Source organism: Pelodiscus sinensis, chromosome 5 (assembly GCF_049634645.1).
Source record: "Pelodiscus sinensis isolate JC-2024 chromosome 5, ASM4963464v1, whole genome shotgun sequence".
Taxonomy (NCBI): Eukaryota; Metazoa; Chordata; order Testudines; family Trionychidae; genus Pelodiscus; species Pelodiscus sinensis.
In genome coordinates, this window is record NC_134715.1 from 70,345,496 (window position 1) to 70,369,403 (window position 23,908).

At 45.3% G+C, this 23,908-nt stretch overlaps 1 protein-coding gene across 3 annotated transcripts in view; it reads left to right on the forward strand.

Annotated features, from left to right (window-relative positions):
* WDR17 (WD repeat domain 17) overlaps positions 1 to 23,908 on the forward strand; it is a 110,714-nt gene that overhangs the window by 13,694 nt on the left and 73,112 nt on the right. The window contains exons 1-4 of one of the 3 annotated variants that reach the window (XM_006131597.4): positions 2,953 to 3,347; positions 12,515 to 12,643; positions 15,458 to 15,641; positions 19,710 to 19,940. In XM_006131597.4, coding sequence (XP_006131659.2) covers positions 3,297 to 3,347; positions 12,515 to 12,643; positions 15,458 to 15,641; positions 19,710 to 19,940 — 595 coding nt within the window. In that variant the 5' untranslated portion in view covers positions 2,953 to 3,296. Of the gene's footprint in view, positions 1 to 2,952; positions 3,348 to 12,514; positions 12,644 to 15,457; positions 15,642 to 19,709; positions 19,941 to 23,908 lie in introns of those variants that run through there. The other 2 variants (XM_006131598.3, XM_014577787.3) reach the window with 2 other exon arrangements.

The following is a 23,908-nucleotide window of genomic DNA, read 5'->3' on the forward strand; positions in this document are numbered from 1 at the left end:
GCATGTTGCTCCTCTTCCCCAGTTCCCCCCTGCACCTGGCTGGGCTGGAACCAGCCCCAAGCAGCCCCTGGCTATGCCTACCCCAGCCCATCAGTCTGCAGGATAGGAGGTGTGCAAGGGTTTCTCTGAGGGGGATAGAGCGATGCAGGGGATCAGGCTGAGGGGTTAGGATCATGGGACTGAGAGGAGCAAAGCGGGAGCAGAGGGAAGATGTAAGAGAGGGGAATACAGGCAGTCCCTGGGTTACGTACAAGATAGGGACTGTAGGTTTGTTCTTAAGTTGAATTTGTATGTAAGTCGGAGCTGGTACATATTGTACCCCAGGTGTCCCCGATTCAGCCGCTGCTGAAACTGACCAGCGGCTGACTACAGGAAGCCCGAGGCAGAGCTACTTTGCCCCGGGCTTCCTGGAATCAGCCGCTGATCAGTTTCAGCAGCAGCTGACTTGGGGACACCTGGGGTAGAGCAGCTGGGGTGCTGCCAGGTTGGTCTCCGCAGCGCCGAGGTGCAGCGCTGTGGGGACCAACCCGGCAGTGCCCCAGCTGCTCTGTCCCAGGCGTCCAGATTCAGCCGCTATTGAAACTGACCAGCAGCGGCTGAATCGGACACGCCTGGGGCAGAGCAGCTGGAGTGCTGCTGGGTTGGTCTGGTAGCGCCGACCCTTGGCGTGGCAGGACCAACCCGGCAGCCCCCCAGCTGCTCTACCCCAGGCGTCCTGATTCAGCCGCTGCTGAAACTTACCAGCGGCGAGAAAAGCCTGGTCTGCTGGGGGGAGGGGGAGTGCAGCTAGTGCGCTCCCCCCAGCAGACCAGGCTTTTCTCACCGCGGAGGACGGGGGCGGCGGGACCGCGGCGCGTGTCGGTGGTCCTGCCTCCCGCGTCCTCCGCGGTGAGAAAAGCCTGGTCTGCTGGGGAGGAGGGGCACATTAGCTGTGCCCCCCCCCCCAGCAGACCAGGGAGACGCGGGCGGCGGGACCGCCGAGATGTGCCGCGTCCTCCGTGGCGAGAAAAGCCCCATTCGTAAGTAGGGATCTGACATAAGTTGGATCCATATTACCCGGGGACTGCCTGTACAATTTTACTTTGCAGAAGTTGCGCTTTCCTTTACTCCCTATTTCTTTGCCTCCCTCCTCAACTAACTATTTGGCTGCATTCTCACCCTCTCACCTTTTCTGTGTTACTCTCTCTACCCCTTCCTGCCCCCAAACTCCATCACGTATCTCTACCACGCACTCTGTCCTGCTGCCAAACTCTCTTCCAGATCCTGCCCTCCTCATCCCCTCCTGCACCCCAACTCCTGCCCAGATTCTGCATCCCTATCCAACTCACTAGCAGCCCTGTCCTGCACATTGAACCCCTCATTTTTATCTCTTCCCCAAAGTCTAAGGAGGTCCACAAAATCCACTAACTCTGGAACCCCAGAAAAGTAAATCTGGCCTGTGAGAAGCCCTGAACTTCAGTCATCCCTGTCTCTTCCCCTTATCCATGGGGCTGGTACTCCAGAAGAGTGGGGTGTCTCAGCTGGGGGCCACATCAGTGAGGGTTAGTGGTATTTGGTAGAGTTTTTTTCTCTTTTCACTTGTGTGGTCCCCAACTGATTTTTCTCTGAGTCAGTGGCCTCCGACCCAAAAATAGTTTGCCTACCTCTACCATAAATGAAGAAAACATTGAAACCTTTTGTGTTGGACATGCATTTGATATTTTACTTTATTTAAAATGGAGTTTGATAAACTAATATGCAAAAGTTAAAACACTTAGTCTTTTTAACAATTTAAATTTAAACTGTTCTCCCTAGCTGCAGCTGGTTCAGAAAATATGGTCACCGTACTCAGCTGGCCCCAACCCCAGCTTTCCCTTGGCATTCATATCTGTAACTAGAAGTGAATAAGTTAAATCTTGGCACAGCACTTCTGAAAGGTTGCCAACCCCTGAATTAAGCAGTTGAATGTGTTTATTGGCTTTCAGATGATACACATGTCCTGACTATTTCAGTGTTCTTTCCTAGTACCCTGCATTATTCCCTGTGGAATCATTATGTTTGACATAAAAAGATCAGTTGGGACTTAGTTTTGCTTTGTAGTCTTCAGTCCCTTTGGAAAAGAGGTAGTGTACTAGTTGCACTGTTACTTAGGGTTGCTAACTCTAACTTGAAGCTATTGCAGGAGGGTTTTTTTTCAGCATGACATAATGTCATTTTCTTTAAATATCCTATTAATCTCCAGGATTGCTTTCAGTAGTCACTGGGAGATTGACCTGGAGTCTCCTAAAATCAGCTTCAGTCCGGGAGGGTTGACAACCCTAACTGTGAGGCTTACTTCCTCTGAGGCTGGGGGAGAGTGTTAGTGTGTGGCATAACTGGTTGTTTGGCTAGTTACCCAGATACCAATATGGATAAGGGGTGGGGAGCAGGAGCCCGTTGCTGGGGGAGCCGGTTTAAAAGCCGGTTCCCCCCAGCAGCATCTCCACGGGGACTGGGTGGGAGCCAGGAATCAGCTGATTCCCAGCTTGCATTCAGTACTAGATGCTACGCCTCTGCTTTTAAAATGTATTAAGAACCAACAGGGTTTTAATATATTTAAAAGGCAGAGTTAGCTCTCAGGGCAGGAGCTAACTCCACTGTGGCTCCCTCATTTATCGTCTAATCGATAGAAAATCCATCGACTAATTAATTAGTTGATTAAACTAAATTTAACATTCCTCATGCATTCTATAGACTCAGAAAATGGGGCTTTGAATAGTCAGTATTCCAATGTATAAGAGGATCATAAAGATACAGCATATTCATGCACCCATACAATACTATATATATCAGCATAAACAAAATGATACCTTATGAGTCAAAATCATTCATAGCATGAGGATATAAAACTGAATTGATTGTGGCCACTAGTCATTAATTTATGTGTGTTTATATTATACATATATCCTGATTAAACAATGCTGTACTGTGGTAGTCATGCCTTTTCACTGGCCTTGAAAAGGCTGCTGTTTTGCAAATAACAATGTAGTACCATCTTGAAGTATAGCAAATAGATGAAATACACAGAGTACATGAAACAAAACAAAAAGAGTTAGTTAAAATGGTACCTCTGAAAGAGCTGCAGTTGCCAGGCTACTGACACTGCTATTCTGTGTGTGTGGCGTGACACAATGCTCAGGCTTTTCTTCTGCTTCCTTTAGTAAGTCTGCACTATCTTTTGCACATCAGGATTTCGTTCCTTCATCTGTTGAGTAACGTGATCTCTTTCTACATCCAGATCAAGAGATTGTATATTTTGGGAACTACAAGGTTTTGGAATGGACATGGAAATTCTTAAGTGTTTCACAAAAAATGATATTTGTGCCAAGGTAGGGATATAGACATAACTGAAAATAATGATAAAGCTGTAGCTATTCATCCAGTTCATTTTGTCAGATGGGTTTATATAGTTTAATAATAGTATCTCTAAAGGAAACAGATTTTCAGTTTAATGATGTTTTCTGTATTTAGTAATCAGGAAAGTGTGCTCATGCCAGTTGAAAAGAGGAAAGGCTTGGGCTTTTCTCTATCTCCTAGGAAACTGTAGACATTCTTTAATAATAGCTTCCTTAGTGCTATATACATTTGACAGAATTTTTGAGTAAGCAAAATGTTTCTGCATTTTATATATTTATACACACACACACACACACACACACACACACACACATCAAATAATTATTTGTATTTGGAATAGAAATGAGTTTAACAGAGTACGACTGGAAAATAAAGATGAATGGCTAAAGATGTAGCATGTAACACTTTGGATATATATTTATATTGTTTATCTAATTTGCTGCAGTTTTGTTCATTGTGCTGTTCTGATGAATGCTGGTGTTTGTCTCATACTATGAGCATGTTTGACTGAAACCTGCAATGTCTGAGGAAATCTACAGGATGCTGGCCTGAAACATGGTGTTGATAAGAGATAACCTTGAAAAATATGATTTAAGTTCTTTAGCAGTAATGGATTTATCATGAAATAAAACTGAAGTATTTTGCAAGCAGATAGTATCATTGAAATTTTATAAATAACAAAATATCAATACGTTTACAACAGGCACTAGAAAGTCAAGTTTAAAGTACTTTATATTATAGCTCAGAGTAAACACTAATATTTTGAAAAAATGTAGATTCAAATGTAACTGCAAATCAAAAATAAAATAACCATGTAAGGAATTAATACAGTATTGACAGTGTTAAGTTCTATTATCTCAAGAAAATATTAAGCAAACTTAATATTTTCGTTTTAACTGTGCTGTTTATAGCATAATTTCATTTTGAAAACACATTTTAAGAAAAACACCAATTTAGCAAGTCAAAAAATATATTATTTTCTAATGACCTGGCTCACCTTGTTTGCCAAGTCTCCTGTTTGTGTCTCTAAAATGGTCATGCCAATTCACTTTCAGAATATGATCCGAAGAAGTGGGTCTGCCCCAGGAAAGCTCATCATCTAATAAACTATCTTGTTAATCTTTAAAATGCTACATAATTTTTTTCCCTTTTCTTTTACCAAGATCAGACTAACACGGTTACCTCTCTCTTCTCTAAATTGTGTATTTCTATCTTTTCATAGAGTTGCTTTTTGCCTTTTTAAACATATTCTGATAGAAGAAAGTCAAGCCAAATTTAATGTTTTAGATAGGAGCACAGTAGGTAATGTGGTATATACTTTGATATGGACACACATCAATTGGGAACTAGAATGAGAATACCAACTTGTTTCAGAGCCATCAGAAGACAATGGATTTTGATCACCATTAACAGAGCTTTCACTCACACCAGCAACCTAAAGGTCTTGTATCCCATTAATGATACCTTCAGCTGTCCAGAATTCTTTATATAATTTAAAAATATAAAGGACTATATACATCATGCAGACACATTGAAGGAGAGAGTGGGGCTATCTCTAATGCAAAATTGCTGTTGTCTAGTAGTTGATGAAGGAAATTTGCAGCCCAGCATGAGAACCCTTTCCTCTTCCTGCATCTGCTCTGAAATTGAGCTTTAATCCTTGGAAGTCTCCCTGTTTTAGAACAGTTTTTTTTGCTGACTGAATTTTAGTGAGCCAGGTATAATCCAGCTAAAGGGAAAGGGTACAAGAAATGTTTTTAAAATGAAAACTTTACTTAATATTTTACATTTCAAACATTTTAATTCCTTTTCTGTATCTTCATTAAAAATCCGTTTAACCTTTTATTAGCGTTTGCGCCAGGGTGCTCAGATCTCTTTATATCAAATCCTGGACCTCGTTTAACACACTTTAACATTAGCTAGTTAGGGGGGCCATGTCTACACTGAGAGAGAAGGCTGAATTTATTAGGATCAATTTTTTAGCACCTGATTTTGTAAAGTCAAAGGCACAGGTTCCCACTGTGTGCAAAAATTTAATGTAGTTTGAAGTAGCGCATCCCCAGTAGGGTTGCCAGATGGCTGAAAGAAAAATACCAAACCCCCCCCCCCCCCCCCCCCCCAAAAAAAAAAAAACACCTGGAAAATTTTGTTGAAGGAAAAAAAAGAGGGGGGGGGGGGACCAAAGTTGTTGAGGAGAAAAAAAAAAAAAAACCACCCCTCTGAGAACCTGGATCACTGCTAGGGGTTACCAGGTAATCATTTAAACCCCCCTCCCCCCAAAAAAACACCCTGAACACGCTTCATTGGGGAGGGGGGGACCGGCCAGGAAGGGAACGGTGCTGGCCAGCAAGGGGGGGCCTGGAAACAGCTGATGGGGGGGGCAATGGGAAGCAGGGCGGGTTGGGAAGAACCGGGCTAGCCGTGGGATATCGGGGGAGGGGGGACGGGCTGGCCAGGAGTAAGGGAGGGGGGGCGGGAAGCACAGCTGGAGGCCGTGAGGGTGGCTGGGAGGAAAGGGGAGCGGGAAGCAGAGCTGGCGCGGGGGGGGGGGGGAGTGGGAGAGGGTTTGCAGCAGTGCTGGCTTGGAGGAAGAGGGAGTGGGAAGTACAGCTGGCGGGGCAGAGGTGCCGGGAGGAAGGGGGGCGGGAAGCAGAGCTGGCGGGGGCAGAGAGAGGTGCAGGAGCGCTGGCCCGGGGAGAAAAGGAAGAGGAACGGGCCGGCGGGAAGCAGAGCTGGGGGAGATGCGGGGGAGGAGGGGTGGCCAGGGAAGATCAGGAGGGGAAGTGGGGGAGAACCGGCCGGCCGGGAAGGGGGTGGTGAGCACATTGGCTGGTGGGGAGCGGGACTGACATGCACTTGCTGCCTGTCCCGTGCAGGCTCCTGGCGACGCACGAGTGAGGAGGCGTCTTCCCCTCCTCACACGCATCCAGTTGAGGGACTCCCAGCCGCTCTCCCTGCTCACGCCAGGCTTCCGTCCGGTGCACAGCTGGAAAAATCAGAAAATACTGGACATTGCACATGTCCCATATTTTCTGATTTTTTTTACCAAGCGCACAAATACTGGACTGCCTGGTACAATACCGGACACCTGGCAACCTGATTCCCCAATAGAGTGGCTACTGTCAACTTTGAGAGCGATGAACTGTGGGCAGTTATCCCTCAGTGATTGTGCCCCTTTCCATTCTAGGTTATGCTCCCACGGCAGGCCGGGACCAAAACTGAATGACATGTCATCAGTGGCCCATAATGCACTCATTCCTCCCTCCCTTCCCCCTCTACCACCGCAATGGCGAACCGTATTTGTGCCCTTTTTCTCTTGTTGGTTATCCACACAGACACCATAGTATATGCTGTATATTTATAATATAGATGACGAAGAAGCGTTGATCTTGTTCAGCATCAAAGCTTTATGATTATCACGTTAACTTTGGTGCACCTAATGCTTGAGTATGTCCAGAACATATCCAGGATCTGCCAGAATGAGGAAGAATCTCAGAAGCATACTCTTTTTGTGATGCACTTGAGTGAATTGCAAATGCCACTGGCATTTTATCCTCTCCACACAATGGAACACAGATTGTGGTTGCTGTGAGACAAGCAAAGACTGATCAGCTGTGGCTGCAAAACTTTTGCATACATAAGACTGCTTTCATGGAACTTTGTGAATTGCTTTCCTCTGCCCTGGAGCACAAGAATACCTGAATGAGACTTGCTCTGACAGTGGAGGAGCGAGTGGCAATATCCCTGTGGAAGCTTGCATTGCCAGACAGCTACCAGTCACTTGGGAATTAATTCATAGTTGGGAAATATACAGTGGGCGCTGTTGCAATCCTTGTAGCCAAGACAATCACTATCTTTCATCCATGGAGGGTAGTGACTCTGTGAAACATGGAGGACATAGTGGAGGGCTTCGCCAAACTGGGGTTTCCTAACTGTGGTGGCGCGATAGATGGAACACACTTCCCTGTTTTGGCACCCAGTCACCTTGCAAAGGAATATATGAACTGCAAGACGTTCTTCTCAATGATGCTGCAGGGGCTGGTGGATCACAAGGACCATTTCACTGACATCAGCATGGGATAGTCAGGAAAGGTGCATGACATGGACATCTTTAGGAACTTCCAACTGTTCAGCAAGTTACAAGCTGGAATTATTTCCGCCCCTCCTCCCCCCACTGGAAAATTATAACTGGAGATGTTGAAATGCTGCTAGTGATCCTTGGAGACCTGGCCTTACCCCTTGCTCCCATGGCTCAAGAAGCCTTACATGGGCAGCTTAGGCCACAGCAAGGAGAGGGTTCAGGAATGGTGGCAGGGCAACCCACTTTGAGCAAGATAAAAAGTATGAACTCATCAGAAGTGCCTTCCTTGGGATCAGTGCCTGACTGAGACATCCTGGAAGGAGGGGACTGTCTCCAAAGTTATAAAAAGTTCTTGGCTGTCAGTGACCTTGGTTGCCCCACTCACCAGCTGGGCATTCTGTCCCTTCTCTTTCTCCTTAGCCATGTAGTCCTCCATGCCCCTTCCTAAGGCTGCCTGAGTGCCTTGGGAGGAATCCACTGAAAGACTATGGAAGCTGGTCTGGGTCGCCCCCAAAGGATTGCATGCAGGTGCTCGTACAAGTGGCATGTTTGTGATGCTGCTGCAGACCATCCGTTTGCCTCTTGCCTTTTGATATGATTGCTTCAGCTTCTTTATTTTCACAAGTTACTGCCGGGCATCTATGGCATATCTTCTCTCCTCTATGATCCTTTCAGTCTTGGCATGGATATCTGCATTTCTTTCACTGATTTGTAGTTCTGTGAAAACAGATTCGTCTACTCACATAGCAATGAAGTTCAGGACCTCCTGCACACTCCTTGCTGGTGCTTGTCTGCAACCCTGGGAACTTACGGAGCTCATGGAAATTGAACTCACGGAAGTCACGGTCAGGTGCGCTGCTTGGGTGTGCTGCCTTCTCTGAGATCTGCAGGCCATAAAGGAAATGGAATTTCCCAGGGCTTTTCCTGTTCACTTGGAGAGCAGTAGAGTTGAAAGTCATGGCTAGACTGGTCATCATGGAGCATTGTGGGGCACCTCCAGGAGGCCAAGAACATCAACTTTCACCGTGCTACATCTGCACTACTGGAAAGTTGACCATTAAAGATATAATTTAGAAGCTACTCCTTGTGAAAGCAGGAGTGCAGAAATGGACTTTAATGGCCCTTAAAGTTGATGGAATGGGCTTGGTAGTGTGGACTCATTGTTTAGAGAAATCCGTATAATGTGGTTAAGTTCAAACTAAACTCTAGGGCTGTGTCTACACTGGCCCCTTCTTCGTAATAGCCATGCTAATTTAGAACTTTGGAATAGGGAATGCGCGGGGGATTTAAATATCCCCCGCGGGATTTAAATAAACATGGCCGCCGCTTTTTTTCCGGCTTGGGGAAAAGCCCGAAAAGAGCGTCCAGACTGGCGCAATCCTCCGGAATAAAGCCCTATTCCGGAGGATCTCTTATTCCTACTTGAATAGGAGCCGGAAAAAAAGCGGTGGCCATGTTTATTTAAATCCCACGGGGGATATTTAAATCCCCTGCGCATTTCCCTATTCCAAAGTTCTAAATTAGCATGGCTATTCCAAAGAAGGGGCCAGTGTAGATGTAGCCTAGGTGTAGAGCAGGCCTAGGTTATTTAAAACACCTTTAGTGCATTTAGTTCATCTATCTTAATGCAACATAGCTGTTGTGCGAAGGTTGTACCATCCCAGGGCACTTACTCTTAACAGTTGTAGCCAATTCTCCTTCCTCCCAGCCCCATGCACTTTAACAGCTGTAGCTTCCAGGCCTCCCCTTCACATAATAATAACAATGACTCTGAAGCTTTCTGCAGACTTGGGAAGTTAATGTTGCATCAGCTGACACTTGGTTTGTATTTGAGAGGTTTTTGCCTGAGCTAGAGACTTTAACTTGTTTTTTTAAATAAAAGCTGAGATACTACAGAATCTGATGGCCCACATCTGAGGAAAGAGCCCTGTGACGGGGCGCTCCCGCCCCACACTCGGGGACCGAGGCGATGGCCGGAGGAGTCCCTGGGGTGGATAAAGCCAGCCTGTTGCGGGAACCCAGGAGCTGGCTCCGGACTTGTGGGCCGGCTCCATGGGACGCGGGGAGCACGGTGTGCTGACGGGGAATGCCCCGGGAGGAGGGGCTAGTGCGACGCGGGCGGATGACGTCAAGGGGGGGGTGACCCGGGTCGCAGGCGCGGTGACGCCGGGAGCTCCGCTGGCGTGGAGCTTAAAACAATGCCTGGCAGCCGGAGAAGGGGAGAGGACGGCGAGGCACTGGACGAAGAAGAGGGTGAGGAAAGGGCACCCGGGAGAACTGGCCACTAGTAGTGGCGAAGCAGGAAGTGGCCCAGGGCAGGGTCGCGTAGCCCGTGAGCGGGTGTGTTTAGGGGCACTACCCCCATCCGCTGAGCAGGGACCGGTCGCCCCTGCCTTAGGGCCCTGGGCCGGGGTTCGGAGTGAGGGAGGGCCCGAACCCCCCTACTCCACCTGCCGGGGCGTAGCAAGGCGCATCAGTGAGATGGACTGCCCAGGTCACCGGCAAAAGTAGAGTGACTCTGGAACCAGGGGGGCGAGGCACGGGACTATTTTGGGGGTGCTTAGCCATAAGAAGTACACAATAAAGAGGATGGCAGGAACCCACCAACTGTTGGGGTAGCGTGATCCTTCTACAAGCCCACCTTGACCTACATGAGTGGATTTTGTAAGCCAGGGAGTGAACAACTTCTTAAGGAATCTTTTCTCTGAACTTCCCAATTTTATTTCACACTTCTCTCTATTTACGTGGTTGTGTGTTAAAGTAATATTAGGACAGTCTTAATATGAAACAAACAAACTCACTGTAATATGATGGGCAGAGCTTCTTGGTTACATACCGTTATTTTGTATTCATGCTATTTATTTCCTTTGCTTTAACTTTACCCTGTCATTGCTTAACTAATAGTAATTAGTATTTAATTTCCCCCTTCAATGTCTGGAACACCCACTCCTGTAATCTCTGAGTCACTTTGAAGTTTGGCTCTGTTGTCATGTATGTTTACTGTCCCTCCAATTTTGCAGAATCTGCAAAATTTAATCATGGTTGAAATTGTGCCAGAAAAACACATAAAAAGGGCATGAAGCAGTGATGTGTTTTTGGAATGCCTAACGTGGCCTAGTCTGGATTAGTCCTACAATAGTAGGATTTTTCACTTCTTGGAAACTAGAAAGGCAAAGTAGGTGAAGTCATAGGCGTGCACAGGGGGTGTGCCAGGTGTGCCCAGGCACACTCTAATGTCTCAAAAAAAAGTGGCTTTGCATTTTAATGTAATTGCATGATACGCTCTTTTAGTTTTAAAGTATGGATTGTTGTATTATGCAATAAGCGCCGAATGTAGAAATGTATAGAAAGCCCACATTTGCTCGCAGCATATCCTTTATGATTGAGTATTCAATATATGTTCATCTTTAAAAAAAAAAAAATTCCCTGGGTGCACACACTAATGAAATGTGCTGCGCACACATATGGGTGAAGTACTATGTTTTATTGGACCAACTTCTGATGACGAGAGAGAAATTTGAGGTACAAAGATCCTTTCTTGAGGTTTGCTTGGAAACTGACAGATGTTTCATACAAAGACTGAAATGGAAGCACTTGGAAGTATTCTATGAACCACTGGTGGCTGTGAACCACCGTTGGGTAACCACTGATTTAGAGTGCCAAGGATTTCTCTCTCTTTGCCCTCCCTTGTCACTTAGATTATTGATTTAATCCATATTGTTATAAACCCTACTATTTCTCATTTAAATGAAATTAAATGGAAACACACTGTCAACTCAGTGAAGAGCACCTTTGGATATGAATTGTACAGCTAATGAACTGTGTGTTGAGTTGGGAGCATGCTTAATTGTTTACAAAGACCGGTGCGCATATTTTAATCTTCATTTTAAATATAAGGGCTATGTACAAATATAAATGGATTTTTTGGGGGAATTTTTAAGAAACCACTTCACTTCATTATAAATATACATCTCCCAATCAGAGTGAGGTTGGGATATCACACCCTGCTTTGTTTTATACTGGAGTAATTAATTTGTGGGAAGAAATAGAGGTTAAGTGGCTCATTTTTTGCAATTGGTCTTGGTGTTGCAAACATTTTGTATCTGCAGAGATGTGTGCTGTCTCGGTCACTAGATATTATATGAAGGGTGTGAATGAGCTGAGTCACTATCTTATCCCCAACAAAACTAGTAACAGAAATAATAACAAAGCATACATTTTTATCTCAAGCTTCATTCCTGAACTTGGCCTTATCTTGGTTTTTCTGTGGGACCTTTCCTCCTTATATACCCACTCTCATAGGCCACATTTTTAGTAGGTGGAAGTCAATCTTCTGGGGTTTGATTTAGCCAGTCTAGTGAAGACCCACTAAATTGAACTTACAGGGCACCCCCATTGGTGCCAGTACTCCTATTTCTCATGAGGAATAAAGGAAGCTGACAGGAGCATTTGCTCCTGTCGACCTACTGCTCTGTGGCCAGCGCGGAAACATGATATTAGATACATTGACTCTGGCTACGTTAATTACTTATCTTAATTCAAGCTTCCACTATAGGTAGACCAAGCCATAATGTTCCAAAGCTAAGTACTTCTTAGCTTTATTCATGTGTCTAATAGCTACAAACAAGGCATGTCCACAGGAGAGTCCCATTTCAAAGTGGTAAAAGCGCATCCACAAAGACATTTAGAGATACATTAACATGCCAGTTGTCGTCTTGTTTATTTTTTCTGATGCATTTTAAAATCTTATTGTAGAAGTAGAGTACTCAAAAGCTATGAAATTGCATTTTCACTGATCCAAAGGGAAAAAGTAGGAATTAAATAATTAGCCCAGAATAGCTAAGACTAATTGTTTAAAAGATTAAAAAAAATCATGAAAATATGTTGCTTAGTTTATTTTACATTGAGATGTTTGGCGCACAATATATTTTACTTGCATATTTTGCGGGGAATTAGATTTAATAGAAAATGTTGAATTTTACTGTTGAACAAAAGTGTTGGCTCATTTGAAAAGGGTCCTGTCTTTTGTTCTCATTTCCATACTTTAATTTTTTATAGGCAAAAATGTCACAGGTTAAGCAAGTGGGCCTGTTAGCTGCTGGATGTCAGCCATGGAACAAAGATGTATGTGTTGCTAGTGGCGACAGATTTGCCTATTGTGCCACCCTTGCTATTTATATTTATCAGGTAAGACTACTTTTTTTTTCTCAACTAAGTACTTTAGAACATTGTTCTCCACTTTTTACTTCACTTTCGTCCCTTTCAAGAAATGTTTCTGCAGTAGTTTTGAAGTATGATTATAATCAGAAAAGTGACTGTAGAATTGGCATCTGTTTACTCAACATATCTATGGAAAAAGAAGTTTAAAAATGAGTTACAATTTGTCATTCAGGTCAGCATTGCAGAGCCAGTATAGATATGGGAGAGGGAACAAGATTTCATGTTGACTTGTGCATCACCATCAGAATTGTGTGGCACTGATAAGTAGGGCTTCCTCAAATTCACAGCCATGCAAAACATATCAGACCATGAAATCTGGTCTTGTGTGCTTTTACCCTGTACTATACTGGTTTCATTGTGGGGAGACTGGTATTTCTCAAATTGGGGGCCCTTATCCAAAAGAGGATTGTAGAAGGCTCACATTATTGCCACCTCTACTTCTGTGCTGCCTTTAGACCTGAGAAACTGAAGAGTGGTGATTGTAATGTTGGCCATGTGCCCAGCTCTGAAAAAAAGGCAACCTTCCAGCAGCAGTGCAGAAGTCAGGTATTTTCCAGGTAATACCATACCCATATCATCCTTCTGTGCTGCTGCTTTTAGAGCTGAATGGTCAGAACATGGCAGCTATTGACTAAGAGGCCAGCTCTGCAGGTAGCAGCACAGAAGTAAAGTTGATAATGCCTTACTATGCCATTGTTACTTCTGTGCAGCTGCAGAGCTGGATTCCTGGCCAGCTGCCACTGCTCTTCCGATGCCTAGCTCTGAAGGCAATGCTGATGAAGCTTTTCCCCAGTGCTCCCAGGTACCTTTCCCTGACACTATGGGAGTGGTGGGAAAAAGCTATAGGGGAAGTAGATTGCTGTGCGCCATTCTCCCTCATGCCTAAACTCTGTACTGCCCTACCTGGCCTGGCAACATCTTTAATCTGGCATACCTCATTTTCCAGAGTTGCTGGATTAAAGAGTTTCAAATAGATCTGAAATAATTACATTTACCATTTTTAAAATCCTATAATGTGAAATTGACTATGATGGGCCCTACCGATAAGAGAATGTCAGGATCAGATTTACCTGCAACCACTCCCTGTTTCCACTACTGTGTTCCTTTAAAGAAGTGGGCCCAGCAGAGTTCATCATGTGCTGTGATGAGACTGAGCTGGTTTGGGGTATGTGCAAGTGGCATTTGAACGTAAGAATGGACATGCTGGGTCAGACTAAAGGTCTATTTAGCCCGGTATCCTGTCTTCTGACAGTGGCCAATGCCAAATGCTCCAGGGGGAATGAACAGAAAAGATCATCATAATAATCCATCCCGTTGCCCTTTCCTAGCTTCTGGCAAACAGTAGCTACGGACACCATTCCTGCCTATCCTCCACAAATGTATCTCTCCTCTTCTTGAACCCTGTTATAGTCTTGAACTTCATAGCATCCTCTGGCAAGGAGTTCCACAGATTGACATTGTGTTATATGAAGAAATATTTCCTCTTGTTTTAAGCCTACTACTTAAATTTAATTTGGTGACCCTAGTTCTTGTGGTGTGGGAAGGAGTACATAACCCTTGTTTATTCACTTTTTAATTTATTTGTTTTATTTTAATTTTAATAAAATTTCAGTTTTCAATCCATCTCTCATTTTGAAGTGTAACAGTTCATAATTGGGTAAAACATCTCTGCATCAAATAGAGTAGATGAGGTGCATATTATGGAGATCAAGCAAGGTGATAAACGGCAGCCTTTCCTGTAGCCTGTGGTCTGTGAAAAATTAATGGGGCATAACCATTTTTACTGCATGTGGGCTGTGAAACATTAATAGAGCAAAACCTTCTGCTGACAAAAATGAGTATTCAAAATGGCATACAAAATAATCAAAATTAATACTATATGTAGTCCACTGAACTCTTGCAACACCAGAGCTTCTCCATGTGTCATTTTCCCTTCTTTGCTATATTAAACAAAACAAAAAAAGCCAGTTAAGAAAACTGAACCAGAGAACATACATGAAAGAAATATTAATAGTTTGATAAAAGGTAAAAAAAATCAGAATCAAATCTTTACTAAGTCTTTAACCAATCATGTGTTCAAATGAGACAAACCTGGGTTGATGTTGCTCACCATAAATACTTAAACTTCTAACTCTGAAGTGTTGGATACACATCAGTGGCACTAAATAAATGTTCCTGGAGATTATATTGATGACCAGATATGGAAAATCCCCACTGAGTTCATTCAAAGCAGGATCACTATATCACAAGTAAATGTTTTAGGTTTCTTCAAAGCGCTTTCCATTAATGCCAATGCCAAATTGTTATTGGTCTATGATCTAGGAATCATAAATTCTCTGCCACTGACTGGCTATGTGATGTAGGGAAATCTCTTCATCTCCTTCTTCTGTAAAATAGATATAATATCTGTAAAGTACTTTAAACTTCGGATATGAACATTGCTGTAGAAATGAAATAAAATAAGTTATATGGAACACATGCATTTATTTTTTAGGAGGGAGGGGAAGGAGCGTAATTGAATACTTTTCTGTGTAATTTAAATGTATTTGTACCTAGCTTATTAAATGTAATTTAAACGTATTTGTACCTAGCTTATTATTGCAAATACTAGGACTTGTTAAAAGCAGTGGAAATCAAAGTACTACTGTAAGCTTCATATTCTTGGCCATTAGTGACTTAAGCCACTACACTAACTTAGCAATGTATACCATAGATGTTAAATTAGTTTACTGAAATTTGAGATTCTAAAATAAATGGTTTTTTTGTTTTTGTTTTTTGTAGTTGGATCACCGGTACAATGAATTCAAACTCCGGGCAATTATGTCTGAGCATAAGAAAACAATCACAGCAATATCTTGGTGTCCCCACAACCCTGATATGTTTGCAAGTGCCAGTGCAGATAACTTAGTGATCATTTGGAATGTGGCTGAACAGAAAGCTATTGCAAAACTTGACAATACAAAAGGTATCCGAAACACAGAGGTTTATTTCTTATCGCTGTTCATGTTAGCAAAAATATTCACATGTACTGATTGTTGAATGATTGGTGGAGAAGGTTTTAGAAGTTAAGCAGTTATTGAAAGAACACAAAATTCTTTAATTTCACTTCTACTATAGTTCATTGTAGAAAATGAGAAAAATACAGTATTTTGGTACTGCGTCAAAGTTGCTAATTTCACATGGTGGGTCACTTTTGAGTAGTAGGTTGAATGTTATCTCTCCACATTTGGGGAAACAGCAGCTCTCTGTCTAATTGCTCACCATCACTCTCAGCCTAAACTCTTTACTTTAGGGGCAAGTCATAATCTGACTTTAGCTAGTCTGATCACTGGCATAGCAAGGGGTGTGGATGCAATAGACTAAATTTCTTATCCCAGTCTTTTCCTCTTTTTTACTCCCTCAGACTTCTGGGGCCCCAAAGGGCTGTTCCTTGGGCTTGCTCTGCTTGCCTCAGACCTTCCCTCCTGGTATCTGACAATTCCTGCAACAGGCCTTCCTCTAACCACTCCTGGCACACGTCACTAAACTGACTAAAGGGGAGGTTTTTAAGCGTTTTCAGAGGGTCCTTGATTGGCACCAGGTGTCCCAATAAACCTCACTGTTTCAGCTGATTATAGCAAGGTCTAAATGGCCTCCAGGTGTCTCAACTAACCTGACTCTCTCAACTGAGTTATAGGAGCTTTTTAATTGACCCCAGGTGTCTTAATCAAAACAGAGTAAGTGTCATTTGGCTGTCATGGCAGGGATTTGTTCATTTTAGGGTTAATATTTATCTCACTTTCTGGCTTCTCCCCATCCAGTACATTGTTCTGAACTATATAGTAATTGCTGAAAAACTGATTTCCCCTCCTCCCCCCCAACTCTTCTTAAAGCAAAAATAGCCTTTCAAATTTCTTTATATTCAGGGAAAGTTTATTTTTATTGGCAAATAAAATAGTATCAGTTATAATCAATCATTGTAGTGAAATGCAGGCAATTATGATTTAAGATTTGGATGGTGAGTTTTCATGACAGTTTTGCAAGGCTGAGCACAAGTAAAACCTGATCTACAACAAAGGCTGCTGTTTACAGGAGGCTGTTTACCAACTATGATCACGCTTAAAATCTGAAGATACAATTTTTGGTTCTGTTTAGATAAACATCTCAGCTAGCTCTTATCAAAAGCATGAAACTCTTGATCCACCTGTATTTTGTTTCAGTGTGTTTGCCAATAGTGAATATGATGACTGCCTCTGCAATAAGTCCATGTTCCTTCCCTGCAACTAGCTAGATCACTTCAGGTGCTTTGCTGCAGTCAGTTTTTCAATACAGGCAGTCCCCGGGTTACGTACAAGATAGGGACTGTAGGTTTGTTCTTAAGTTAAATCTGTATGTAAGTCGGAACTGGCGTCAGCCGCTGCTGAAACTGATCATTTCAACCGCGGCTGAATCTGGACACCAGTTCTGACTTACATACAGATTCAACTTAAGAAACCCAGGCGTCCCCAAGTCAGCTGCTGCTGAAACTGATCAGTGGCTGATTCCAGGAAGCCTGGGGCAGAGCAGCTGGGGTGCTGCTGGATTGCTCCAATAGCGCGGCTCCTCGGCTCTACTGGAGCAACCCAGCAGCACCCCAGCTGCTCTGCCCCAGGCTGACCTGAACCCAGCAGCGGCTGAATCAGGACGCCTGGGGCAGAGCAGCTGGGGTGCTGCCGGGTTGGTCCGGAGCGGCGCTGTGGGACCAACCCGGCAGCCCCCAGCTGCTCTACCCCAGGGGTAGTCAAGAAAAGCCTGGTCTGCTGGGGGGAGGGAGGGGGGGCACTAGCTGCAACCCCCCCCCCCCCAGCAGACCAGGGGGACAGGAGCAAAGCCGCGGAGCATGCCCGCAGCGGGACAGCCCAAGCGTGCCTGGGCTGTCCCGCTGCGGGCGTGCTCCAAGGCTTTGCTCCCGGTCTCCCTGCAGACCAGGGAGATGGAGAGCAAAGCCGCAGAGCACGCCCGCAGCGGGACAGCCCAAGCGCACCTGGGCTGTCCCGCTGCGGGTGTGCTCCAAGGCTTTGCTCCTGTCCCCCTGGTCTGCTGGGGGGGGGTCCAGCAAAGCCGCTGGACCCCCCCAGCAGACCAGGGACACCAGAGCAAAGCCGCCACCTGGGTGGCTTTGCTCGTTTCCCTGGGAGCAAAGCTGCCCAGGCGGCGGCTTTGCTCGGGTGTCCCTGGTCTGCTGGGGGGGTCCAGCGGCTTTGCTGGACCCCCCAGCAGACCAGGGGTACAGGAGCAAAGCTGTCCAGGCGAGGGGAGTCCCGCTGCCTGGGCGGCTTTGCTCCAGGGCAAACGAGCAAAGGCGCCCAGGCAGCGGGACTCCCCCCGCCTGGGTGGCTTTGCTCGGGTTTCCCTGGTCTGCTGGGGGGGGTCCAGCGGCTTTGCTGGACCCCCTCCCCCCCCCAGCAGACCAGGGAGACCGGGAGAAGCTTTTCTCGCCCCGGAGGACACGGGTGGCGATCCGCTGCCTGTGAGCTCCGGGGCGAGAAAAGCCCCATTCGTAAGTGCGGATCCGACATAAGTGCGGATCCGACGTAAGTCGGGGACTGCCTGTATGTTTCACCTGCATAGCTGAACCTTTTCAACTTCTGTGAGATCCAGGAAGTCTAGCAGCCTCACTAAGGTTTCTCAAACTCTCTGGTGCTCTGTGGCTTCACATTTTGTATTTATAGAATATATGGCATGCCTTTGAAAACCTTACGCACTGTGAAATCTAAAGGTCACATGAAAGCACAAGAAAGCTGCTTTACCAAATGTGATACAGTGGTACAGCTGAAATTGGTGCAGCTGTGCCAATGTAGCCCTTCTAGTGTGGATTAGCCCACTGTGATTAGACTTCCTGATGGTTTTTTTCCCCAAAATGTCAATACTTGTTTTAAAAGTTTGTATATAGCTTTGTTTTTAACTGATCAATAACAGTTTATTACTCTTACTGTAAGGCAGTGGTCTCCAACCTTTTTTTGTGCGAGATCACTTTCTGCATTTAAATGCAATCCAAGATCTACCTCAGATCCCCTTGCCCCACCTCCTTCGTGCCCTTCTCCAAGGTTCCACCACTGCTCACTCCATCCTCACCCTCACTCACCTTCACCAGGCAGGGGCGGCATGTTGGGGTGCAGGCTCTGACCTTGGATTAAGGGATTTGGAGTGGGAGAAGGACTCTGAGCTGAGCTTGGGGCTGGCAGTTGGGGTGTTGGAGGGGGTTCTAGGTTCAGGAACTGAGAGGGCATTTGGATGCAGGGCTGTTCAGGGCTAGAGGTGCAGGAGGGGCGGTTCATGACTGGGGTGGGCACCAGCTGGGCACTGCTTACCTCAAGTGACTCCTGGGTGCAGTGGAGCTAAAGCAGGTTCACCTCTGTCCTGTCCCTGCACCACTTCCAAAAGCAGCCAGCAAATCCCATTTCAAGTCCTGGAGATAGGATACAGGGTGGGAGAGGGGGAACCTCTCCTCCCCCACCTGCCCCACAGAAAATAGGATGCTCCTGATGGAACAATTCCAAGGCAAAGGGCAGGAGATGAGCAGCAGCGGGGGGAGCGGCAGCTGAAGTGCCAGCACTTGACAGCCTCTTGGCCAAACCAGTCAGGATCCCCTGTCAGAGGCTCCAAGATCTACCAGTAGATCCCGAGCTACTGGTTGGTGACCACTGCTGTAAGGTAACTAATTATGTAAAAATGAACATACATCATATGGGAGCAGGATAATCCTCTTTGGCACTAATGAAACTTAAGCATGTATTTCACAGTATAGTCTGCTACCATGTAGTATATACAATCATTTTTCACTCTCTGAAAATGTGTGTACTTGGTATGGCATGAAAGTAAACTCTACTTACACAATTGCCTACATATAGATTAAAGTCTGTTAAATTACTAGTAAAGTAATAACATATTTAAGATCTGTATCTTTTTAAGATCTATGTCAGTAATGGGCTGAGAATATTTGGCAAACAATAGCATTCTAAATTTTAAATGGTAGTTGATATGCAGGTGTGGGTTGTTTTTTTTAATGTTTCAGGGGTTCCTGCCTCACTTAGTTGGTGCTGGAATGCAGGGGATGCAGTTGCATTCGTTTCCCATAGAGGCCCATTGTATATCTGGACTATCTCCGGAGCAGACAGTGGGGTAGCTGTACATAAAGAAGCACATAGTTTCTTGTCAGACATTTGTCTATTTAGATGGCATCCAAAGAAGAAAGGAAAAGTAGTATTTGGACACACTGATGGAAGTCTTTCTATTTTTCAACCAGGTAAAATTTACTTGATAACATTATTATTGATCAATGTACAATTTCTGTTATCATTAGGTTTGATAAAACTTTTATAAAAATTTGTTCAGAATATTGTAGTATTCCTGTTCACTACATATGAAAAAATGCATCTGATTAGCTCAAGAAAATGCATACTCTTTTATCTTTGTTTAATCCTATTTGGTTTGCAAATCAACACTGCATCTTTGAAATGTACAGTAAGCTGATTCTTAGGCTGTGATAACAGCCCTCTTTATAATTTTGACCTGCCATGATCCCAACATTTGCTAGAAAGTTCTGATCTTCTTATTTTATGTATTTGGATTGTTATTTGTTAATGTACATAATTCTTTGCCTTTTGGGGGGAAAGGGGGACCATCAATTATGAACAGATCTTGGAGTCTTTCTCCTATTAAAAAATATTAAGCCAAGTAACTGCCTTTTTAATTTTTCTGAAGTGTACCCACTACATTCTTGGATACTTTAAAAATAGAGCAATACAGTATTAATGCACATTCCTTAAAGGAGTATTTGGAATTATCCTTTGGGACTAAGTAGTTAATTTTTGTATACATTCCTCACTGCTTGGTGAGAAAAGATGACTATCTGTGATTACCATTGACTCTGTTGAGGGGTGCCTTGTCCACTCTCCAAAGACGGCAGGGAAAATTTGTTGCAGTCCTTTGGACACCTGTTCAAGATAGACTTTGTGGGTGATAGGCCACCCTGTGTACTGTGACCGGCAATCAGGGAAATATGGCCTAATGGCCACTGAGTCCAAACATTCCCCCTTGCATTTAGGATAACATGGCCTAGCGGCCACAGATTTAGTACACATTATGGCCCAGCATCCTCAGTCCACATGCAATCCCCCTGTATTCAGGGTAGTACAGGCCAGTGGCCACAAAGTCTATACACAGTACAGCTCAGTGGCCTCAGTCACTAAGTAATCAGTATTCAGAGTAGTGCAACCCAGCGGCCACAGAGTTTATACACAGTGCAGCAGAGAAGCCTCAGAGTCCATATACCGTCCATCTGGGATCAGAGTAATACAGCCCAGCAGCTCCAAAGTCCAATATATAATAGACAAAGCTCCCTCACACAGGGGTATCTGAGGAGAGAGGGGCAGGCCCTCCCTCTCCACCAGGTCCCAGCCCAGGGCCCTATCAGCAGTGGAACAGTCCACTACTAAGTTGGCAGGGAGTCCCATTGCAACACACCAAGCTCTTGGGGCACAGTTCCCCACCCTGGGCTACTTCCTACATAGATCTTATAAGAAGTACCCTTTGTCTTCACACTCTGGTCCAGAGGCTTCTACTGCAATCCCTCTTAGCTTGTTACCATGCAGTTCGGCTGTGCTTCTCTTTTGGAGCTCCTGTAGCAGTCAGTCCCTGAGTGTCAGCTCCAGAGGCCTTTATAGCCAGCCTCCAGTGGGAGCATGCCCAGCAGAGCTGTGGGGGTGAGACTTTCTCAGCCAGTTGGGGCAGGTTAATGCCTTCAGCCCCTGTGCCCCCATCACAGTGTCCCTTTGAACAGAAGTAGTTGAAAAGACTCACACTTCCTGGGCAGCTCCCAGGCAACGGTCCAGTAGGACTGAGATCTGCAAGCCCTTTCAGTTGCTTCTGTTTAAAGGGTTTGCGCCTGTCTAGTGGTTACTAGGTAATGCAGCTATCCAGCAAGCACGAGCCTTTTAAATAGAAGCAGTTGAAAAGGCTCAGGTGTCTTCGGCTCCCAGGCAGCACGCTAGGGCAGGGGTCAGCAGCTTTCAGAGGTGGATTGCTGAGATTTGACTTATTAGCCTCTATTTACGGGTCTGAGTGCCAGAGTGACTTTTTAAAGTCAATAATAGTCCTATTTATAGCAGCTTCATTAATAAATAAATAAAGATGCAGCTCTTACCTTTTAGTGCAGCAGTTGGCAACCTTTTAGAAGTGGCGTACTGAGATTTAACTTATTCACAGATCTGTGTGCCAGGGGAAGGAGAACGGGAGGGGAGGCAAGTTCAGACTGGGTACGGTGACCCTATTTTCTGAACCAGCTGCAGCTAGTGAGAATGGTTTAATTTAAATTATGAAACAGATTAAGTGCTTTAACTTTCTCATGTTAGTTTATCAAAATTCATTTTAAATAAAATAAAATAAAATGTTATGTCCAACACAAAAGTTTTCAATGTTTTCTTTATGGTAGGGGTTGGGAACCCACAGAAAAATCAGTTGGGGATCACACCAGTGAGAAGCAAAAAAACTCCAAAACCCGCCAACACTCACTGATGTGGCCCCATCTGAAACACCTTACTCCTTGTCAGCCGACGGTCAGGGCAGTGTGTACGTGTGTGTTATACACCTGAGACTTCAACTGCTGAGACCGGGGTCCCTTGCAGCGGGCAACCTGGAGGAGGTTGACGGGCACCCCAATAAGTTTACAGGGAGAGCTTATAACACCTCAGATTTTAGCTGCTAGGATGCAGAAATCCCTTCGCAGTGGGCAGCCTGGGGAGGCTGAGAGGTGCCCCAACGGATCTGTCCCCTGGAAGCGACACGATCCAAAACGCCCAAGCTCTCCCTATATCTGTCCCTTATGACCGGCTGAAGTTCTTTTAAAATTGTGCTTGGTTCTGTTACAGCAACTGAAGGAGTCAGGTTAAAGCTTAAACAGTTACTATTTTATTGTTACAGGGTAAACTTAGTTGTTAAATGCTATTACTGTGTTACAGATAACACAGTCACTACAAAGGACAGGACAGAAATTACACTAATAAGTCACTTATAGGTACCATGAAACCCCTTTGGTTCACTGACCTCTTATTAAATGCATGCAAAATAGACACATATATTCTCACCCCTGCGTTCCAGACTTGGCGTGGCCAGCGTCTTTCTCTCAATCCCTTGGGAAGAAGTAGGACGAGGTTGGGCGCCCCACAGACCTCGGGAGACAATCAATACCTGCCAGCAGGTATAAATGATTGGAGCTCAAATGGGGTGGGCTACTAAACCCCTCTTTATACCCCTTGGGTCACAAAGGCTTCTTCCTGGTCTCAAGTGGCCAATTAGGAAAAATGGCTTTGAATGCCAAGTTTCCCACGAAGGGTGCAAAGCATAATTCACACCTGGGAAAATGCAGACAATGGGCACCTCTGGTATGTGCTGGGCGAAGATTCCTCTCCTGGGACAGTGCAGGCATGTCAATTACTGGTACTAGCCATCAGGACGACGGGAGGCCCCGGGTCGTCAGCTAGCCCATTTACTGTCTGGTTTCTGTTTATGGTAGAGTCAGGGACAGGCAGCACACCTGCGTTCCCAGGGCACCAAAGGCTGACTGCCTTTCTCTTGCTCTCTGGGGGGTGGGGGAACAAGATGGGGTTCGTGTCTGGCTACACTCCTGTGGTGCCCCAGCCTTACGGGGTGAGAGGAAGGAAAGGGGGGTGGGAGGGACTGAGGTTCAGGGCTTCCCATAGACCAGATTTACTTTTCTGGGGTTCCAGAATTAGTGGATTTTTATGAACCTCCTTAGGCTCTGGGGTAGGGACAAAAATGAAGGGTACAATGTGCCAGACAGGGCTTCCAGCAAGTAGAATAGGGATGGGGTGCAGGATTTGGGAAGAAGATGGGATGCAAAAGGGGAGAAGTTGTGAGATCTGGGTGGGGGTAGGGTGCAGAAGCAGGCTGGGCGTAGGGTGTCCGGCCAGGTGGAGAGAGAAGGAGCAAGGGAGGGTACAGTGTGTAGCAAGGAGAGAGGGTGCAGGAACAACATGCATAAAGGAGCAGAGTGGGGTTTCTGACCAGGAGAGAGGGTGCAGGAACAAGGGAGAGTGTCGGAGCAAGGTGGGGGTGCTAGGTCTTGGGGGGGGAGGGGCGGAAGTGAGGGGTTTTGCATGGGGGTGTCTGGGCATGAGGGGGACCTTACCTGGCTTTGTGCCCCCTTTCAGCAATGGCTGCAGCCAAGCTGTCCTGGCCACCCTGAAGGGAGGT